The following is a 21122-nucleotide window of genomic DNA, read 5'->3' as shown; positions in this document are numbered from 1 at the left end:
GACCTGCATACGTGCATACAATACACACACACAAACACTCAGGAAATTAAAAAAGAATCCAGCTCTTACACAAGACATGATATGAACTTTTTAAAGAAAAATAAAAAGCGAAGACTCAAACTGCACACAGAGTCTCTTCCCCACATGCGGCTGCCGGTGTAGAAGAGAGTGTGACAGAAGACCAGGACGTGAGCAAAAAGACTGAACACTAAAAAAATTCCTAGCCAGGTCCCAGAGGAAGTCAACAACAGGCTTCAGTGGACAACCAGGGACTTAGGTAGTGTTAAAAGAGAGTGATGCTGTGGAAAATGTCTTCAAGAAGGACCAGGACCAACTGAGTATGTTAGAGCACGCCTGAAATCCCTATACTTGGGAGGCAAAGATAGGAGGGCCACAAGTTCCAGGTTATCCTTGGCTACATTTCAAGTTCAAGGCTAGCCTGGGCTATGAGCGAACCTATCTCAAAAAAAAAAAAAAACCAAAAAAAAAAAAAACCCAAAAACCAAAAACCAAACCAAAACAATAAAACCACATAATACTTCAAACCATCAAAATTATGGCCTGGAGGCTGGAGAGATGGCTCAGCAGTAAAGAACACTAAGTGCTCTTCCAGAGGTCCTGCATTCAATTCCCAGCAACCATATGGTGGCTCACAACCATCTGTAATGAGATCTGATCTGGTGTGTCTGAAGACAGCTACAGTATCCTCATACATGAAATAAATTAATAATTCTTTAAAAAAATTCTTTTGAGGGGCTGGCGAGATGGCTCAGTGGTTAAGAGCGCCAACTGCTCTTCCGAAGGTCCCGAGTTCAAATCCCAGCAACCACATGGTGGCTCACAACCATCCGTAACGAAATTTGATGCCCTCTTCTGGAGTGTCTGAGGACAGCTACAGTGTACTTACATATAATAAATAAATCTTAAAAAAAAAAATTCTTTTGAGCCTGAAAGCTGTATAAATTGAGAGAGTTTCCCCTCAGGGGCAGTGCTGAAATAACTTTTATCTGTAAATTTTCATTCTGACTTTAAGTCTAATAGATTACATGGCAGCACAGACCTAATCTAGCGGTGCCAATGGACTCATTCAATGCCATGCTGTCTCCACCACGCTCTCACACTGCAGATAGATAGGAATACAGTTCCTCATGTTGTGGTGACCCCCGCTCACCATAAAATTATTTCATTTCTACTTTATAACTAATTTTTGCCACTATTATGAATCGTAACATAAATAGCCAATATGCAGTCATAACCCACAGGTTGAAAACCGCTGGTCTAGCGAATGTGAATGAGGCAAACAGCAGGAGCTCATTTAATGATCCCCGAAACTAAAGGCCCATCAGCCTTCATAGCAAAATCTAGAAGTTTTGGAAAGCTATAGTACCCATTCACTCCCATCCAGCCACTACCCACCATCAGAATAAAATGTTCTGTGGCCCAGGGAGAACTAGCCTCAGCTTCAGGAAATGGAGATAGACCTGCAGGACATTGGTGAATGTCATTTCTAGAAACCTTTAAAAAGTGTTTGAGATGAATCCAGACCGAAACCCATTTAAAAGGCTGAGTCACATGGGAATCCGGGAGACCTGTTCTGTGTGGCTTAGGCTGGAGCACAGCCAGTAAACAGAGAGCCGGGACAAGCAGGCCCTTCTCCTGATGGGGAAAGGTAAACAGGAGAGCCACAGGGATGGAGCTGCCGCTGCTACTTCCTAACGGACTTACACTGAGGTAGCGGGAGGAGGCACGGGCTACACGGGCACATCAGCAGGCTCCCCTTCTCCTTATACACACCATCGCTCCTGAGTCTCACCTGCTGCTGGCTCTGCTCCTCCAGATTCATCTTCACCTCCAGTGACTGGCGGGCCTCCAGGAAGGCCTTGCGGTGCTTGCGGTCTGCCATGTAGTAGGACATGATGCCCACGATGATAGCACACAGGTAGAGGAAGACGTTGGCCAGGATCTACGTGCCAAGGGGGGAAAAAAAAACAGGGCTGATGACTGTATATCTTCAGGAAAACAGGGACATGGAGGTGGGGCTGGCAGGGTCACCTAGGAGTTATCTAGCCCTGAGGAGCCCAGTACACCTCTTGACTGTGATCAACATTACAGGCCCCTGAGAGGACCCTACCTTGTAAATCACAATCAAGACATGGCTCTGGGCCAGGAAGGTATTCAGGCCACAAGGCTTGCATGCAAGCTCACAAGGCCTGGTGAGAGACGGCTGTTCCTCTCCTGCATCAGACAACAACCGGTGTCTCCCTGAGAGGCAGAGCAACTCTTGGCTACACAGTTGTTTAAGCAGCATGTATGAAACTCCAGCTTACTAGGTGCTGTGAGTACCTGCTGCCTACAAGCCTAGCACCAGCTTACGAGGTGCTGTGAGAACCTGCTGCCTACAAGCCTAGCGCCAGCTAACTAGGTGCTGTGAGAACCCGCTGCCTACAAGCCTAGCGCCAGCTTACTAGGTGCTGTGAGTACCTGCTGCCCACAAGTACCTAGCGCCAGCTTACTAGGTGCTGTGAGTACCTGCTGCCCACAAGTACCTAGCGCCAGCTTACTAGGTGCTGTGAGAACCCGCTGCCCACAAGTACCTAGCGCCAGCTTACTAGGTGCTGTGAGTACCCGCTGCCCACAAGTACCTAGCGCCAGCTTACTAGGTGCTGTGAGTACCCGCTGCCCACAAGTACCTAGCGCCAGCTTACTAGGTGCTGTGAGTACCCGCTGCCCACAAGTACCTAGCGCCAGCTTACTAGGTGCTGTGAGTACCCGCTGCCCACAAGTACCTAGCGCCAGCTTACTAGGTGCTGTGAGTACCCGCTGCCCACAAGTACCTAGCGCCAGCTTACTAGGTGCTGTGAGTACCCGCTGCCCACAAGTACCTAGCGCCAGCTTACTAGGTGCTGTGAGTACCCGCTGCCTACAAGTACCTAGCGCCAGCTTACTAGGTGCTGTGAGTACCCGCTGCCTACAAGTACCTAGCGCCAGCTTACTAGGTGCTGTGAGTACCCGCTGCCCACAAGTACCTAGTGCCAGCTTACTAGGTGCTGTGAGTACCCGCTGCCCACAAGTACCTAGCGTCAGTGCAAGAGCGTGGCTATCGGGAGGCTGCTCCGCCTGCTGCTCTGCAGGCTGCCCTGGGTGACCTGGTCCCCAGGCATGCCTAAAAGGCTGTTGGATTTGCAGACCCAAACGTTTCCTGCTGGAAGGAGCCTTGGATACGGACCTGAATGTTCCCATCGCACATGGCTTCTGGTGTTAGCAGCTGCTCATTGGCTCTGAGCTATGGCTGGGCCAGGCATTTATTCCCTGTTGGTCTGCGAGACCACTGGGCTCAGTGGGCTTTCTCAGGCAAAGCTGCTTCCTGGTCCAGCTCTACCTAACTTCTCCGGAACCAGCTCCATGGCTCTCTTTCTCTCTTTAGGGTTTTTTTTTCCCCTCCATTTTATGTATAAGAGTGTTTTGCCTGTATATATGTCTGTGTACCGTGTGCATGCCTGGTGTCCAAGGATGCCAGCGGAGGGCATGAGATCCCTTGGAACTGGAGTTATAGATAGTTGTGAGCCACCATATGGGTACTGGGGATTGAACTCGGGTCTTCAAGAGTAGTCAATGCTATGAGCTCTTTCTCCAGCCCACTTCCACACCTTCTTGAAGCTGTTCTTTCTTCCCTGCCCTGGTTCCTCAAGTCCTACAGGGAAGGGAGGACAGTTGCCACCAAGAGATGGTAGACGTAGCTATCCCTTCCATCCACCTCCCACAAGACTGACGATGAAAAGCAAGATGGAAAGGCAATTAGGAATTTAGTTTCTGGCCCCACAGGAAGAGATCAGCCCAACAGCGTTCATGGCAGAGTCTGGGGTTAGGGAAAATTATGATGAAGTCAGCACTGGGATTTTAAATGCATGCTTTAGACGACAGATAAGAAGATGACTTCTCCTTCATTTTCTGGGCTCTCTTGGTTATGCCACACCCTCTTGGAGCTGTTTTTCATGTATTCAGAGCTGGTCACCAGCACCCTGAGGACTCACCACCACGCCCTACAGAGCATTCCTGGGCTGGGGCAGGGCACAGGTAGTTGGCAGGGTTGAGTCTACAGGAAGCCCCACCGCGGAGTTGCTAAATAATGATGATTTAGGAGGTGGAATGTGTGCCTGGGCTACTCGGAAGTCACTGTAGGTAAATTCTTAAGTTCTTAACTTAAGAATTAAATTCTTAAATTCTTAGTTCACCATCTAAGATCTGTGTTACTCTTGGGCCGAGGCAGCCCCAGCTGTCACTATATGGGATCAATATCTTCAGCAACATCCTTGTACTGTCTGCTTCCCTGACAGTCCCCGCCATCTAAGTGGCCAGACTCAGTGGGCTCCATCAGCCTGAACATCTGAAAAGCTCTGAGGTATATTCTGTGAATGAAAGCCAATCATATGGGTGGACTCTGTTGGGTCTCAGAGTCAGTTTAGCAAGATAGCCAAGAATCTCTACCAGCCCAGAGGACAAATGGCCTTGGACTCTGCCCACTCCCAAGCTCACAGAACCACAAATTGGCAGGACTGGACGGCAAGGTCAGGCTGGCATCCTATGCTTCCTCTGTATAGCAGACACTAGGGCTGAGGCTCTGAGAGGCTTGGAAGAAAGACACTGCACATGCAGGTAGCATCCAACTAGGAGCCATTCAGCTAGATCTCCACTGAGAACCAGAGGGCTCCAAGCAGGGAAGGATGCCCTACAACCACAGGTCTGACTCTGGGGAAGGTATTTGTACTTCTTCCCCTGGCTACAACCAGCCTGAACTAGAACTAAAGTTCTGAAACCATCCTGTCCCCCCAACATAGGCAGGCCCCATCTCCCTGCCTGGCCATCTCATAAGGACAAATGGGAAAAACATGGATACCCTATGGGGTGGTAACCCAAGAAAACCAAACTCTTACCAGTAACATTTTAACTCAAGGAATGCAGACGAAGGGCCCATGCCTGATGACGCCCTTTGCAGGACTATGCATCCGTGGTGTGCATGTTTCTAAAATAAAGGTATACTCAGGAGCACCCTCGGCTTATGCCCAACCCTCGCTAGCCAGGTGGCCCCTGAAGCGATTTGTTCTGTCCCGATCCGAGGCCTTGATCCTCGGGTCTCCATTGGCTTTACTTCTGAAGGCAGTTGGAACTGGGGAAGGTTTGGTCCATGAAGTCTGGGAAGGACTACAAAGAGCTGGAGAGGCGGGTGGTTCTCAGACTGTCACACTGTCTCTGACCGCGAGCACCCAGCCAACAGCTGCCCCATCCTTCTCCCAACCAGCATTTGATGCCCACTGGCTCCAAAACGCTCTCTGCAGGGAAGTAGGTTCGGAGGCTCTGAGCATGTCAGGAAGCTCCCCTCCCATCCTCCCTCATGAATCCACCTCTCTCTAACAATTTTAGCAGGAGGCCAGGTTTGGAGTTTCTTAAGCCTCAGGTCCTTTTCACTTCCCTCCGTCTAGCTGTTCTACCCCATCGCCATGCCCTCCCTTTCTGGCATAATGGTTACAGGGCCTGAAAGGAGTTTGGCAGCCTCTGACCTAAGTGATGGGGGCTGGGAGGCTCAGTCAAGGTCTCACAGAGGCCAATTCATGGCACAAATCCAGCAAGCCAAGGTGGCCAAGCCAAGGAAACCTCGGATAATCGAGGGAAGCAGAAGCTGGCCTTGGGGAAGGTTCAAGTGTGCACTGGTAGATCCTTGAGGGTAGTAAGGGGCCTTCCAGGACACCAAGGCATGGTCCCTCAGAAGACCCAGGGAGTGCGCTGAGTGAGGAAGCCAGGGCAGCAGGCCTCAGTGTCCTCCATCATGTCACTGGTACATCTATGCTGGACACAGTGACACTTTCTCAGCTTCCTCTCTTTCCCAGTCACTGCTGAGGTGATGAGACATTGTTCTGATTTTGCAGGTGAAAGGGTCAAGCCCAAATGACCCAAACTCCAAAAGGCAGTCTACATATCCAGAAAGGAGTTCAGGCTAGACTATGGCCTTTCTTGAGGTTAGATAAAAGCCAGCATTCCTCAGGAACTTGTGAAACTGGTTCCCATTTGCCAGAGGCATCATTTCCCTTAAAAACAGCTAGCAGAAGGGACATATGGCTCCCCATTAACATATACCAGTGGTGCTTGTCAGCATATCAAAGCCCATGCTGGCCACATTTCATCAGCCAGGCTAGCATCCTGGCTCTTCTCATCTCCCCTCCCCTAAACTCTCTCTAGCTCACAGGCTTCCCTCCCCACAAATACCCATCCTTCTGATAACCCAGCTATTCCCATGATTCTCTGCTCTTATTCTCACCATACTCTCTACCTGTTGCTATCCACTTACGCTCTCTTCTTGTGACCTCTCCCTCCCCTCACTCTGTGTGTGTGTGTGTGTGTGTGTGTGTGCGCGCGCGTGCACACATATGCATGCATTCTAGTTGCTTATATTTTGGGTTGTGAACCCAGCCTTTAATGGCTGAGCCATCTCTCCAGCACATGTGTTCTATTCTCTGTCTCTTGCTTTCTCTACTGTTCTTTCCTGTTGCTCTCCCATTTCCCTAGCCCTGGCTGTGTTCAGTCTGCTTCTTTCTCTCTCTGCTTTCTCTCATGTCTGCAATAAAAACCATAACCATCTCTTGGACTGGTCATGCCAACAGTTTCTTTATCACGCCCCCTTGCACACAGAAAGCAGTACAACAAAGCAATGTCCTGCAGGGCATGGTGGCACACACCTTTAATCCCAGCACTTGGGAGGCAGAGGCAGGCAGATTTCTGAGTTCGAGGCCAACCTGGTCTACAGAGTGAGTTCCAGGACAGCCAGGGCTACAAAGAGAAACCCTGTCTTGAAAAAACCAAAACCAAAACCAAAACAAAACAAAACAAAAACAAAGCAATGCCCCCCAAACCAAAACACTATCCCCTCCCACGCTCAAGGCTTACTCTGGGTTTCAAACTATCCTAAGGCACTCAAGCTTACTTACATGTACAACCCCATCTTTCCCTGTAAAGGACACTGGGCTTGTTTTTAACTAAAACTGTCACAAAGCTATCAACCTTAAAGCACTGGAGTGTAGGCTGTGTTGGCTCCAAAGGAAACTCCAGTTTCCCCAATCCCAAGAGGCAGTTCATATGTCCAGAAACGAGGTTTCTGCTGCTCAGCTCACGCTGGACTACAGGACTGCTCAAAGCCTACAGCCAGCATTTCTCAGAAACATGTGAGATGGGCTTCTACCAGCCAGAAAGGGCTACTTCCCTTGGCATGTACCTGTAGGTACATCAAAGCCCAGGCTGGCCTCCAGGCCCTTTCCATCCCTAGGCACACTGGCTATGCATTTCATAGTCCACTGCAGCCTCCTGGCCCTCCTCCCCTCCACCACCCCTCCTCCATGGTGCCAGCTCCCAGGCTGCTGTAGCTCACAGGACTCTGCCCTCCTGGTACCTTCCATTCTCTATATAACAGCGAGGTTCTCCCCTGACCCCCTCTATTCTCCCCTTGTTCTTAGCTCACTTCTCTCAAAGATATCCTGACAACGCCCCACTCTGCTTCTTTTTCTCTCTGCTCTGGACTCTTCTAGATGCGTCTGGATATTCTTCTTATCCACAATACCCCACCTCCCCAAATCTCAGAGCAGCCATCTTGGTAAGTCCTTTACTGTGCTACATACATTTTAAAACCCAAACAAAAATATATGTCTGTAGATTTCCCATTGTCTCCAAATACAGCAGGAGTCATTTTCTTCTACGATGTGAGACATGGAGGTTTCCTCTTTCATATGTACAGTGTAAGAGTGTCATATTAGGAGAGATAGATGTGCCCTCAAATGTGCTTGTTGAAAGTAACTTTCACTCTGGCGGTGAACCTGCACTATGCTGGCCAGAAGGACAGGTGACAGTCATGTGTCCCTGTGCCCTAGGGACCACTGTCAGGTGGGAGAAAGCCAGGCAGGTATGGCCTTGAGCGAGCATGATTGGGAAGCAGGCCGTGTCTGAAGGTCTCTGTCAGCACTGCTCTTGCACTTTGAGAGGCTTTGGGAGAGGAGATGAAACCTTGGAGGGGTACAACCTGTGGGAAGGGGCATGCAGCCTTTGGGGAAAACTTGAACCCCAGTGAGGATCCAAAATAGATTGGGTAACTGTGACAGATGGCTTTCTCAGAAAGACCTTGGGAGTCACGAGTCTGGGCGTTTCCTTCTCAGAATTCCCTCTCCTCCCTCTAGAGCAGCCTGCCTGCATCTTTCACCTTCTTAGCCTCCACCTCACTTGAGCCACACCCCATCTACCTGCTCAGCCCTGCTCAGGCCTCCCATCTGCTCCACAGAACCTTCTGCAGAGTTGGAAGGCATCCCTGCCTTCCCTATAGCAGGTACAAATGTCCTGTTCCTTTCTGTGTCCCCAAGGCCCAGTCTGGCCCCATCCCCCACGAGGTAATCTGTAAGTTGTTGAATAGGACAGACCCATGATGGTGAGATCATGATGAGATTTACCACGCAGTCAGCAAGCAGCACTGAAATGGTCACCAATTTGCCACCCCAGACACAGTTTCTGCCGAGTGAGCCTCACTAACATTCCAGGCTTCCCCAACCCTTATCCCGACAACAGAGAGGAAGGAAGCTAAGACTGCAGAGCAGGTGGGTGGCAAGCCACCCGGACACCAGGCAGAGAACATGTACACAGACCACCATCTACACGCTGTGCATGCACAACTTCCACCGGGGAGGTGGTGATGACATCATCACGAAGGCGCGGATAGAAGAGAAAGATGTGGGCCAGGCATTGTGGCACAGTCCTGTAATCCCAGCACTTGAGAGGCTGAGGCAGGAGGATAGATAGTTTGAAGCCAGTTTGAGCTACAGAACAATTCCCAAGGACAGAGAGACAGAGAGATGGGGAAGAGAGAGGGGAGGAAGGGGAGGGGGGGGGAGAGGAAGAGGGGGAGGGGGAAGAGGGTGAGGGGAAAGAGAGATAGAGACAGAGAAAGACAGAGACAGAGAGAGGAGATAGAATACAGAGGAACTTGGTACCTCTGTGAGGTCAGAGAGATGAGATGGTGCCCCACTGAGGCAGCTACATAGGCAGGAGTGCTGGCACCAGGCCTCTTCCTGCTTGGTGTAGTTCTGGTGCAGCAGCACATGGAGTCTATCACATCTCACATGGCTATCTGAGGAAGTTCTCCTAAATTCAAATGGTTTTCTTAATTCTAAAACTAGTCTATGGAAATTTATTATTTTTTTAATTTATTTATTTTTATTTGATGTGCATTGGTGTTTTTTACCTGCACGATATGTCTGTGTGAAGGTGTTGGAACCCCTGGACTGGAGTTACAAGTTTTGAGCTTCTATGTGGGTGTGTGCATGTGGGAATTAAACCCAGGTCCTCTGGAAGAGCAGCCATTGCTCTTAACCACTGAACCATCTCTCCAGCCCAAATTTCTTCTTAAAACAAACAAACAAATAGATAAAATCATTTGAAAAGCAACGAATAGCCAGTAGTGGATGCACAGCACAGCCTACAGTCCTAGCATTTTGGAGACAGAGGCGGAAGATCTGGATGGAGTTCCACATCATCCTTGGCTACATAAGAAAGTTCAAGGCCAGCCTGTGCTACATGAGAGTCTCAGAAAGAGAGAGAGAGAGAGAGAGAGAGAGAGAGAGAGAGAGAGAAAGGAAGGAAGGAAGGAAGGAAGGAAGGAAGGAAGGAAGGAAGGAAGGAAGGAGAAAGAGGAAGAGGAAGAGAAACATAAGAGGCCATCAAGACAACTTAGTAGGTAAAGGTGCTTGCTCTGCACACATATGCACATATATACACACATATACACATATATACACACATATACACATATATACATACATATACACATATATACACACATATACACACAAATCAACAAAGAAGTATCTTTTTAAATTAAGCCAAAATAAAAAACAATGAATACATAAACAAGTCTTCCAAGAGGGTAAGGACACAGAGCAGCACTTCCTCCAGCCCATGCAGCCTGAGAAAGTGTTTACAGCAGGCAGGCATTCTAATAGCCCCTGGGGAAACAGGAGCTCTAAGAGGGCTTTAAAATAGAAGCTGCCCCCTGGAGGTGGTCTGCTGGTTCTCTTGCCTAAAGCCAGTCTTGCCTTACAGCTCACTGCAGCCTGAAGATTCCAGAGCACTGTGGTACCAGGGTTGGTATGGGTCACCCTGGAGACTGATAATGTTCTGTTGCTGGGGTTAGGCAGCTCTGGAGCCTCTCTTCATTAAAACATACTTGGATGTTTTGGAAAAAAAATAAGTCTCTAAGCAGCTGCAGGACATAAGGGAGTGAAGGAAATGGTCCCTTACAAGGCAGCCAGTCTCCTCTAACCCAAGACAGTGTGCCCAAAGCCTATGGCTATGCCATGTGCCAGAGAGGAGCTCCCAGCTCTGTAGAAGGAAGTGTGCGTCAGACCTCTGGAGACACCCACAGTGGCTTCCATCAGCCAGGTTCCTACTCAAATGTCTCCTCTTCCTAGAGGCCTTGCCTACCACACCAAGTGGCACAATCCCCTTCCTTCTTTTCCTCCCTCCCTCCCTCCGTCCCTCCTTCCATTCTATTTTTGTATTATGCGTCTTTATTTTTTCCAGACAGGGTCTTATTATGTAACTCTGGCCATCTTGGAACTCACTATGTAGACCAGGTTGGCCTCAAACTCACAGAGATCCCCTCCCTGACTGCCTCCCAGTGGCTGGGATTGAAAGCTCTTCCACTGCTCCTTGCTTGTTTCATCCTTTCTCCCTTACTCATTTGTCTGTCTACTAAGCCAGCTCCTTGAGGGTGGGGGTACTTTGGTGGTTAATCTGATTTTCCACTAGCACACAGAATAACTGATAAGTTGTTGCTGGAGAGATGGCTCAGTGGTTAAGAGCACTGACTGCTCTTCTGAAGGTCCTAAGTTCAAATCCCAGCAACCACATGGTGTCTCACAACCATCCATAATGAGATCTGATGCCCTCTTCTGGTGTATCTGAAAACAGCTACAGTGTACTTACATATAATAAATAAATAAATCTTTAAAACAAAATAAAACAGCCGGGCGTGGTGGTACACGCCTTTAATCCCAGTACTTGGGAGGCAGAGGCAGGTGGATTTCTGAGTTCGAGTCCAGCCTGGTCTACAAAGTGAGTTCCAGGACAGCCAGGGCTATGCAGAGAAACCCTGTCTGGAAACAAACAAACAAACAAACAAACAAACAAACAAGAAACTGGTAAGTTGTCCAGGGCTACTGATAATGAGTGGTGACAGGGGATCGATCAGCCTTGGCCTTGAGCTGGTAGGCTACAAAGGCCGGAGCAATAAACTTCACCTGCCTGACATTTGATTCCTAATCCTCACCATGATCTTGAAGACCAATCTAATAAGTTTTAAGCTGGACATGATGGTACATGCCTCTAGACCTAGCACTTGGGAGGCAGAGGCAGGGGATCATTGGGTTCAAGGCCAGCCTGGTCTACAGAGGGAGTTCCTGGACAGTCAGGGCTATACAGAGAAACCCTGTCTCTAAATTAATTAATTAAACAATAAAAATAACATAAAAGGTTTCAGAGAGATAATCTCAACACCATCTCCCATAGTGCTCAGCATAAAATACATTCCTATGGCATTTTCCTTCTTTGCTTCCAGAAAGGATATAGTGCTTACATAGATCTAATAATGAGAAAGGAATACTTGAGAGCTTCCACGTGCCTCATCTCCTTTCTCATACAAGCCCCAACACCATGGGGAAAAGCAGAACATGCCATGCTCACTTGTAGAAGAACTGACTTGAAACCAGAGAGACAAGACAGCCTTTCTGAAACCATGGTATCTTAGCCATGTTGAAAGTGGAACCTGGTCGTCTTCCTGGAGCCCAGGTCTCTTCCCTATATTCCAGTATCCTCTGCTAACTAAAATGAGGGAGTCTCCCAGACTGGGTGAGGGCTAGAGTTCCCCAGGAGCTCAGGACAGGCATCCGGAGGAGGCATAAAATCTGTAGACAGAGATGTGACTATGTGTGACCTCAAGATTGCAGTGCCAAGAGTATCCTGGGGTCTTCTTTAAGTACAGCCATCCCGAATACAATACAGGGCTCAAGTGTGCTTACCTTCCCCATCTGGGTACTTCTTAAGTTTCTGCCAAAGGGACTTCCAGAAGCTTCCTGGATTATGATCTTATGTATGCCTCTAGAGAAAGATACTTAATGTCTTTTCAAAAACTAAAAGGGCTTCTAGATGATGTAGCCATCCAACTTGACATTTGTCCAAGCTTCCTGGTGGCCTGCTGTACTGCCAGACCAGCACTGCCCAACTCCCATGGGTGCCACTGTGAGGCTCTGACGTGATGACTTCCCCCCAGAGACTCAAACATGGAGGCCATGACCTTTAGGCTCTTTGTCTTTGACCTGGCTGGTCCCTCGGGTTCTCTTACTGTAGCCACAATAGGCTCTGTCTAGTCTCCTAAAAGATAAACAAAACAACTCCAAGACTCTGTGGCAGTAATTGAAACCCCACTTGCCCCAGCCCTCCTGCCTATAAGCGTCTACACTGAGTAAGTCTGTGAGTTTGGCTTTGTCAAGAACTAGCACACTTCTTCTTTGCCCTGCATGGAATGAACTTGTTGGTATTATATCAAGACAAAGACCAGCTTCAACATGCTTCCCTGTTCCCTAAAACAGGATTCATTCACTTGTTCATTCATGCTCAGAGAATACTAGAGATACTTGCAGAGTATCAATATTTGTAGTTTGATAACTACACTCACAAAGAAGGCCCCAGTCCCAGTAAGCAAACCTGAGAAGGCTCCTTGCTCTCCTGTAGCTATGAGGCACTGAGTCCTTGCTCTGCTGTAGCTATGAAGCACTGAGTCCTTGCTCTGCTGTAGCTATGAGGCACTGAGTCCTTGCTCTGCTGTAGCTATGAAGCACTGAATCCTTGCTCTGCTGTAGCTATGAAGCACTGAGTCCTTGCTCTCCTGTAGCTATGAGGCACTGAGTCCTTGCTCTGCTGTAGCTATGAGGCACTGAGTCCTTGCTCTGCTGAAGCACTGAGGTTGAGCTTCTTTTGCTAATCCAGGGGTTCGTCATTCAAATATGGACTAAGTTTTAGGGTAATTAATGAGTTCCTAGAACTAGGGAGAAAGTTGCCATTTTGTAGCGCACGAGTCCCTTTCTCAAATGTCTACTACCCCAGATGACTAAGAAGCACAAAGCCAATCAAAAACTGCCCTTGCTGTTGTTGCTTCAGCAAAGAAATGGAGACAGCTGGCCACAGCACTTTTTTTTATTGATAGAACCTCATTATTTTAGTCACCTTGGTCTCTACCTCCAAGCCAAATAATTCCAATCCCACTTGCAGAGTCTATTTTAAAATGTTTTAATCATGTTTGGCTTCAGGCCTTTCTTTTTTAAAGTGGTCAATTTAAACCTATTGAGCTTTCCCAGTGGGTGGCAGGCCCCATGCAGGGTCCTAGTGATGAAAGGCCTGGGGGGGGGGGGGCCTTAAAAATCCTGGGGTAGAGATGCTGCAGTAAACAGGAGAGAGGGATTGATGTGGAGGAGAGTAGTCAGCAAAGGGCCAGGGAGGAGAAGCTGTGGCTAGGCACACAAAACTGTGTACTTCACACATGCTGGAAACATGTCACCTGTGCGATGAATCTTCATGTATGGATTCTGGGTTATAAGAAATCCTGTCCCATTCCTACCTGATTGCCAAGAACAAATGAAAGAAAGGCAAAAGAGTAAAGCACGTAGAAGGTAATGTGAATGTGAGGGCTCCTCACCTCGCTGTCCAGCTGTGGTTCTAAGCCATGGGCTCTCAACCTGTGGCCCAAGACCCTTTGGGGGTAGCATATTCATAACAGTCGCAAAATTACAGTTATGAAGTAGTAACAAAATAATGTGTGCTTGGAGGTCACCACAATGTGAGGAACTGCATTAAAGGGTCACATGCCACATTAGAAAGGCTGAGACTGCTGCTCTAAGCAATGCCAGCTGTATTTCCTTTTTTTTTTTTTTAGATTATCCCATGAGGTTTTATTCCTTTTTTGTTGTTTTGTTGTTTTGTTTTTTTAAGTTAAGATTTTATTTATTTACTTACTTATTTATTTTTTATTAGATATTTTCTTTATACACATTTCAAATGCTATCCCGAAAGTTCCCTATATCCTCCCCCGCCCTGCTTCCCTACCTACCCACTCCCGCTTCTTGGCCCTGGCGTTCCCCTGTACTGGGGCATATAAAGTTTGCAATACCAAGGGGCCTCTCTTCCCAGTGATGGCCGACCAGGCCATCTTCTGCTACCCATGCAGCTGGAGACATGAGCTCCAGGGTACTGGTTAGTTCATGTTGTTGTTCCACCTCTAGGGTTGTATTTCTAACACAAATCTCCCTTACATTCTAGACCTGAATGGGAAGGAGCTTGGAAACTATGTCCCAGGGGCTGGAGGGACAAGCAGCTGAGAAAGTGCTTGCCAATAAAGCCGAGGACCTTAGTTCAAACCCTAGAACCCAAGTCAGAACGCCGGGCATGGCGATGCCGCTTATCCTAGTGCTGGGAAAAAGACCGCTGGTCCCAAGCACCCTGGAGCTTGCTGGCCGAAGGAAATGTCTGAACTCCAGAAATACCATCGTCATATGAACGTGGCATGGCAAAATTTGGAGGAAGTCAGTCCATGACTCCACAGGCCCAGAGGCCCACTTCCCTTGTATCTGAATCCTTAAGGGGGGGTGGGGGGGGAACCCTTTGGGAATCTGAAGTGCCCCCGTTGGAGTTCAGAGAGACTCGGGTCTTGGCGGTGACACATTCTGCCCACTGGGCCGCACAGAGCAGCAACATCCACTCTCCTGACCAAGCTTTCCTCCTTGGGACTTGATTCATTCCTAGTTCCTCCACTAGGGCTGGGCAGCCCCTCCCCCACAGCCTCTCACAGTGTTCCTGAGGGCATCCAGGCTTATGTTTTCCAGTTCCCGCTTCTGACTCAATCCCAAGTTCCTATTTTTCTTTTCCTTTTCTCTCCTTTGGCCTTTTGACTCTGACTCTCATGCAACCCAGCCTGGCTTCAAACGCACTATGCAGGTTACCCTTCCGATGTCTCCAGTCTCTGCCTCCTGAGTGTCATGATCACATGTGTGCACCGCCACACTGGCTCCTGTGTGAGCCTAGAAAGGGACCCCAGAGCCTTCTACATACAAGGCCAGCGCTGTACCAACTGCTGCTTTTCTAGGACAGTTTCTGGGGCAAACATATCACCGCCCTGAGGGGTCCTCGTTAAGAGTAAGAGTTCCAGAGCCAATTGTGGTGGCACACACCTGTAACCCCTAGCACTTGAGAGTCAGGTAGGCAGGATTTCAAGTTCAAGGCCAGGTTACATGAGGACAGCCTGTCACAAAAATTCAAGGAAACAAAAAGAAGGATTCCCCTCATACCTGCATTATTGCCTCTCCCTGGTGACTGCTGTCCCCCCCACCACCACAAAGTAGAATATAACACACCCTACAACAAAGCAAAGGCCATCCCACCTTCCTGGTACTTTAAACAAAAGCCCTGGGATGGATGCTTCAGGCTGTCCCATGTCCATTCATTAGCTGTCATTTGTTAACAATGACGTGATTGGTCCCAGTCTCACCTTAAGGCTCCTCCTCCCGCCATTTCTTCTCTGCCCCGCTTCTTGACACACTCGAAGCTCTCCAGTCAGAAAGCCCATCCACATCCAGTATCTTCTCTCTTCCAGCTGACTGCAGATCCAGATGTAGAACTCTCAGCTACCTCTCCAGTATCAATCACATGTGCCTGTGTGCCACCATGCTCTCCGCCATGATGATAATGGACTAAGCCTCTGAAATGCCCTAATGAAATGCTTTCTTTTGTAAGACTTGCTGTGGTCATGACGTCTCTTCACGTAAGACACCACCTCCAGCCAAAGCACCCCAGTCAGCCCACTGTGCAAAAGTTCTCAGTCTTAGCTCTGGCCTGCAAGGTCTACAGACTTTGGACTTTATGGATTTTCCCTAGACATCTTCTTACTTCCTCCACGAAGACTGTCTGCCTGAGCCAAGCTATTGCCTCATGTGCCCTGTGCCCTGCCAAGACCCTTGATCTCTACGTGTTAACATCTATATTCAAGATCTCTCAAACTTTTCCGCCACAGTCTCTGGGGAGGTAACCTTTCATCTCACTTCATAATATACTTGGAGGCTGCATAAAACCCACAGTTGTATCACTAGTTGAAGTGTTTGTCTTCTAGTTGAATGGGTATCTGTCCTTGACAGATTCCCCTCACTTTCCCTCACTAAGCAGGGGAAATCTACAAGGTCCTCACTGACTTCCCAGTGCTAGGCAAACATCTGACACACCACTTGAGACAATACAGGGAGGCAGGAGGAGAAGAGGGAAGGGCGTGCTGGCCCCTTGGTTATAAGACAACTTAGATCTCAAGAAATTCTTGTTTCCAAAGTCAGCCATTTACACAAAAGCCACCATTCCCTCAAGCACTTAAGACAGTTCCTACTTAACTGTGGCAAAAGGAACCTGTGGCTCCCCCATTATGCCTATTAGCATTAATATGCCTATTAGCGGGGAATGGCGAGATGGCTCAGTGGTTAAGAGCGCTGACTGCTCTTCCGAAGGTCCAGAGTTCAAATCCCAGCAACCACATGGTGGCTCACAACCATCCGTAACGAAATCTGATGCCCTCTTCTGGAGTGTCTGAGGACAGCTACAGTGTACTTACATATATATAATGAATAAATAAATTTTGAAAAAAATATGCCTATTAGCATATCAAGATCTTAGGCTCCCTCAGTCCCTACTACAGTGTCATCCTGGTGCTCAGGCACACACACACACACACACACACACACACACACACACTCCACCTACCCTAAACCTCTCCAGCCCCGAGCTCCACTCTCCCCCAGCCCCCAGGTTTCTCTTTTCTCCTATATAACCTCAACCATTTTGCCTATGCACTCTCTTGGTCCCTGGTTCCTCTACTGACCTCTTGGTCTGTGGCTCCTCTGTGGTTTCTCTCTTAGCCACCGCCCCTTCTCTTCTCTCTCCCTCTTTCCTCTCTCTGTCATCATTTTTCACTCAGCAAACAAAACCACTTCTCACCCCAATATGAGACATGCTTCTCTGAAATGCAGCTCCCCAGGCTGGCCACAGCTCTCCCCTTCCCTCAGGATGTAGCTAATGCTACCTAGCCACCGAGCTTTCCTGGCCACCCCCAGCACTAAGCAAGCACCCTCTCTCTTGACTCTGCATTCTATTATACAGAGATACATGCACAATGAAAATGGCTGGGAGGAAGATAGGTCTGAATCCAGAACTATGTTCGTCACACAGCTGTAGAAATGAAATGGGCCAAGAGTAGAACACCACAGGGACCACCTTGTGCGGAAGATGGGGTATTTCAAGACCGGCTTCCTTTCCTCTCCCTTCCTTTCCTCTCCCTCCGCTCTTCCCCTCTGCCTTGTAATCTTTCTGGAATGAATCTGCAGTCCCACTGAAATTCCCCACTGACCAACGGCAGCCTGAAGACTTGTCAGGATAGAGACTCCAACTGTGGAAATTTCCTTCTATTGGGAAGACCCTCCACCCTCTCCCCCAACCAGGCAGAATCTCCAGGATTCAGAGCTGAGCACCTTTTCTCAGCAAGTTTCTCCCTCCACAGCCTCCACATCTAGCCCATCGGGTATGCCAAAAATGTCACCATTTCACTGCCCGTACCTCAACTCCTGGCACAGGCTGCAAGGGCCTGGCAACAGAGGGGAGCCTGCCAGGATGCTCAGACAAAGCCCAGGCACACAATCCACCTGGCCAGTCATCTGTCACTTACTGTCACCCAGACACCCATGTCAGCACAGGATTTACTCTTTTTTTAGAAAGCAGAGCTGATAGAAGTTTAAGAAGAAGTGGATCTGCTTAAAGTCAAACTTAGGAAAACATAATCTGTTTCCAATTTAAGTATTGCATATTTCCAAATGAGGGTCCCAGTAATGTGTAGGACTGCATGGAACACTGGAATTCTGGGAACCGTTTTATCATTTTTTTAAAAGATTTATTTACTTTTATATCTAAGTACACTGTAGCTGTCTTCAGATGCACCAGAAGAGGGTATCAGATCGCATTACAGATGGTTTTGAGCCACCATGTGGTTGCTGGGATTTGAACTCAGGACCTTCAGAAGAGCAGTCGGTGCTCTTAACCACTGAGCCATCTCTCCAGCCCTTATCATTTCTTAATACTATATAGTTCAATAGCTGAAGAGGAAATGAGTATGACATAAGAGACTTCCATGGATCACAACAGGCTGATGGTCCCTTCGCTATGCAAATTAATAAAATTCAAAAGATGACTGATAGTTGGTAGACAGACAGACACAACTTAATCAGCGGAGGTCTATATACTGAGAGATCTGGGCTACTTAAATCATGCAGATCCAAACTCAGAAATAAAATCACACACTCAAAACTGACTATAGTTAGAAACCCTGGAATTACCGGGCGTGGTGGCACATGCCTTTAATCCTAGCACTCGGGAGGCAGAGGCAGGCGGATTTCTGAGTTTGAGGCCAGCCTGGTCTACAGAGTGAGTTCCAGGACAGCCAGGGCTACACGGAGAAACCCTGGAATTGGGGGAAAAACTAAGGAAGTCCTAAAGATTTCTCCCGTGAAGATCAGTCAGCACACAGGCATAATTGCACCTGCAGTGTGAGAGCTCAGGGGGTAAAGGCACTTGTGACCGGGCCTCACACCTGAGTGTGATCCCTGGAATCCACATGGTGGAAAGGAAGAACTGACTCTTGCCCACCCTCTGACCTCTACGCATATACTATGGTGCACAGAACCACACATATGTTAAAAAAATATTAAGAGACAACTCAATGGCTAAAAGCATACACTGCTCTTGCAGAGGACTCAAGTTTGGATCCAGCATCCACCCTGGGCAGCTCGCAACCATATACAACTCCAACTTCAGGGAGATCCAATGCCTCTGGTTGACAAGGGACTTACTATAGAATTCTTACACACATTCTGCCAACTATAGCTTTTAAGTATTTCATAGTTTGTGATGTTACTTTAAGTGGATTTTTAAAAATCTCCAATAGATTTTGTTAGCACATAAAAATTTGTACTAATCATGTGCCTTTCTTTCTAAATTTTTATTTATGTATTTATTTGTTTGTTTATTTATGTGCATGAGCGTTTTGCCTGTATGTATGTCTGTGTGAGGGTGTCAGATCCTCTGGAACTGGATGGAGTTATAGACAATTGTGAGCTGCTATGTGGATGCTGGGAATTGAACTCAGAACCTCTGGAAGAATAGACAGAGCTCTTAATCACTGAGTCATCTCCCTAGCCCCCTAATCATGTACCTTTAAACTTTATTAAAACACACACACACACACACACACACACACACACACACGGCTAGGGGGCACTTGGGAAGCAACAGATCTCCAAGTTTGAAGCCACCCTGATCTGCAGAGCAAGTTCCAAGACAGCCAGGTCTATACAGAGAATCCTGTCTCAAAATAATAATAATAATTAATTAATAATAATAATAATAATATACCACATATACATACAAAAATTAAATAAATTAAATTAAAGCTTTTGTCTTCTCCTCCATGACTCTTGGACATGCCAGGGTGGGTTTGCTACTTAGTATTATGCTAGGCAAGAATACAAATTTTAGTTGTTAGCATAGGTTTAACATCTATCTTTGTAATGCACAATGCCAGTTGAGAGCATTTAATCCATGTTTGGAACCATGGAAATGATGCAATAACCCACGTGGATCATATGAACACACACTTCATGCTCAGCAGGACTGAGGGGATGCCGCATGGCACTAACGCAGCTCTTACTTCACTCTGATACAGGCGCTTTCTACTCACCTCCTGTACCTCCTGCTCTACTGAATGAGGAAGGAAAGAAAGCAAAGACTGGGATTTGTCCCATCTTCCCATCAACTTCAGCACCAAGTGGCTGGCTAGCTCAGGGAGGCGCCCACAGAGGAAAGAGGAAATTCTTTGCCTGTGTGTGTTTTTGAGAACTCCCCCACCTTCTCTCTGCATTTAAAGAAATCCTGGTATGGTCAGAAGAAGGGCCTCTTGCGACCATGCACACCCTGCCTAGCTGCAGATGAGGATATTTATTTGGGGGTTTGTTCCACATCTTGCACTATTCCAGACATCATGTGCTCACCAGAATTCACTGTCACTGGGGTATCTCAAATATTATATGCAAATGAGTGACAAGGACAGGTGTACTTGTGTGTTTCCTTCACAAGTATACATGCTGTGGTATCTCACACCCGTTTTGTCACGAGAAGTGATTTATATAATCATATTTTTTAATGTTATGGGTCTTTCAAAGATTTATTTTTATTATGTGTACGGGGGTTTTGCCTGCACGTATGTCTGTGTACCACCTGTGCAATACTCTTGGAAGCCAGAAGAGTGTTGAATCCTCTGGAACTGGAGTTACAGACAGTTGTGAGCCTCCATGTGGGTGCTGGGAATTGAACCCAGAGCCTCTAGAAGAGCAGCCGGTGTTCTTAACCACTGAGCCATCTCTCTAGCCCTAACTGCATTGCTTTTAAATGTATAAGAAGATGTGATATGGTATGTGCTGAGCTACAATTCTTTAGTACATACATACCCCAAGAGCATGTCAGAGTCTTTGAGAAGCCTACGCGCTTCAGCTGATAGGGATAAGCTTTCAGGAATGTGCTGTAGGTATTGCTGACTGTTCAGTTTGCTCAAATGTTCCATGTACGTAACAGACAGATACTAATTTCAGTTTGTTCTGTCAGTAACTAAGGAGTGCAGAAATCTCCAAACACAATTATGGGCTCACTCATTCTTTTAGTTTCGTCACTTTTTGCTAAACTAGATCAGGCTGTGTCTTTTTTGTTTGTTTTCTTTCCTGTATGCATGCTTTGTGTGAGTGTGGGTGTGTAAACAGGGAACAGGGGCTCTCACTGAACCGGAAGCTTGCCATTACAGCTAGCCTGGCTGGCGTGAGCCCGAGAACCTTCTAGTCTCTACTCCACCATGTCGGGGTTACACTCACACTGCCATAGGCAGTTTTGCATGTGAATATTGAGCCATCTTTTTTTCT

The 21122-nt window shown here is 47.7% G+C and overlaps 1 protein-coding gene across 7 annotated transcripts in view; it reads right to left on the bottom strand.

Moving 5' to 3' along the window:
- Adcy3 (adenylate cyclase 3) overlaps positions 1–21122 on the bottom strand; it is an 80410-nt gene that overhangs the window by 38108 nt on the left and 21180 nt on the right. For all 7 annotated transcript variants that reach the window (XM_006514933.3, NM_001159537.1, NM_001159536.1 and 4 more), the window contains one exon: positions 1814–1963. In XM_006514933.3, coding sequence (XP_006514996.1) covers positions 1814–1963 — 150 coding nt within the window. The remainder of the gene's footprint in view (positions 1–1813; positions 1964–21122) is intronic.

This window comes from Mus musculus, chromosome 12 (genome assembly GCF_000001635.26).
Source record: "Mus musculus strain C57BL/6J chromosome 12, GRCm38.p6 C57BL/6J".
Taxonomy (NCBI): Eukaryota; Metazoa; Chordata; class Mammalia; order Rodentia; family Muridae; genus Mus; species Mus musculus.
This window is presented reverse-complemented; position numbering and strand designations above follow the sequence as displayed.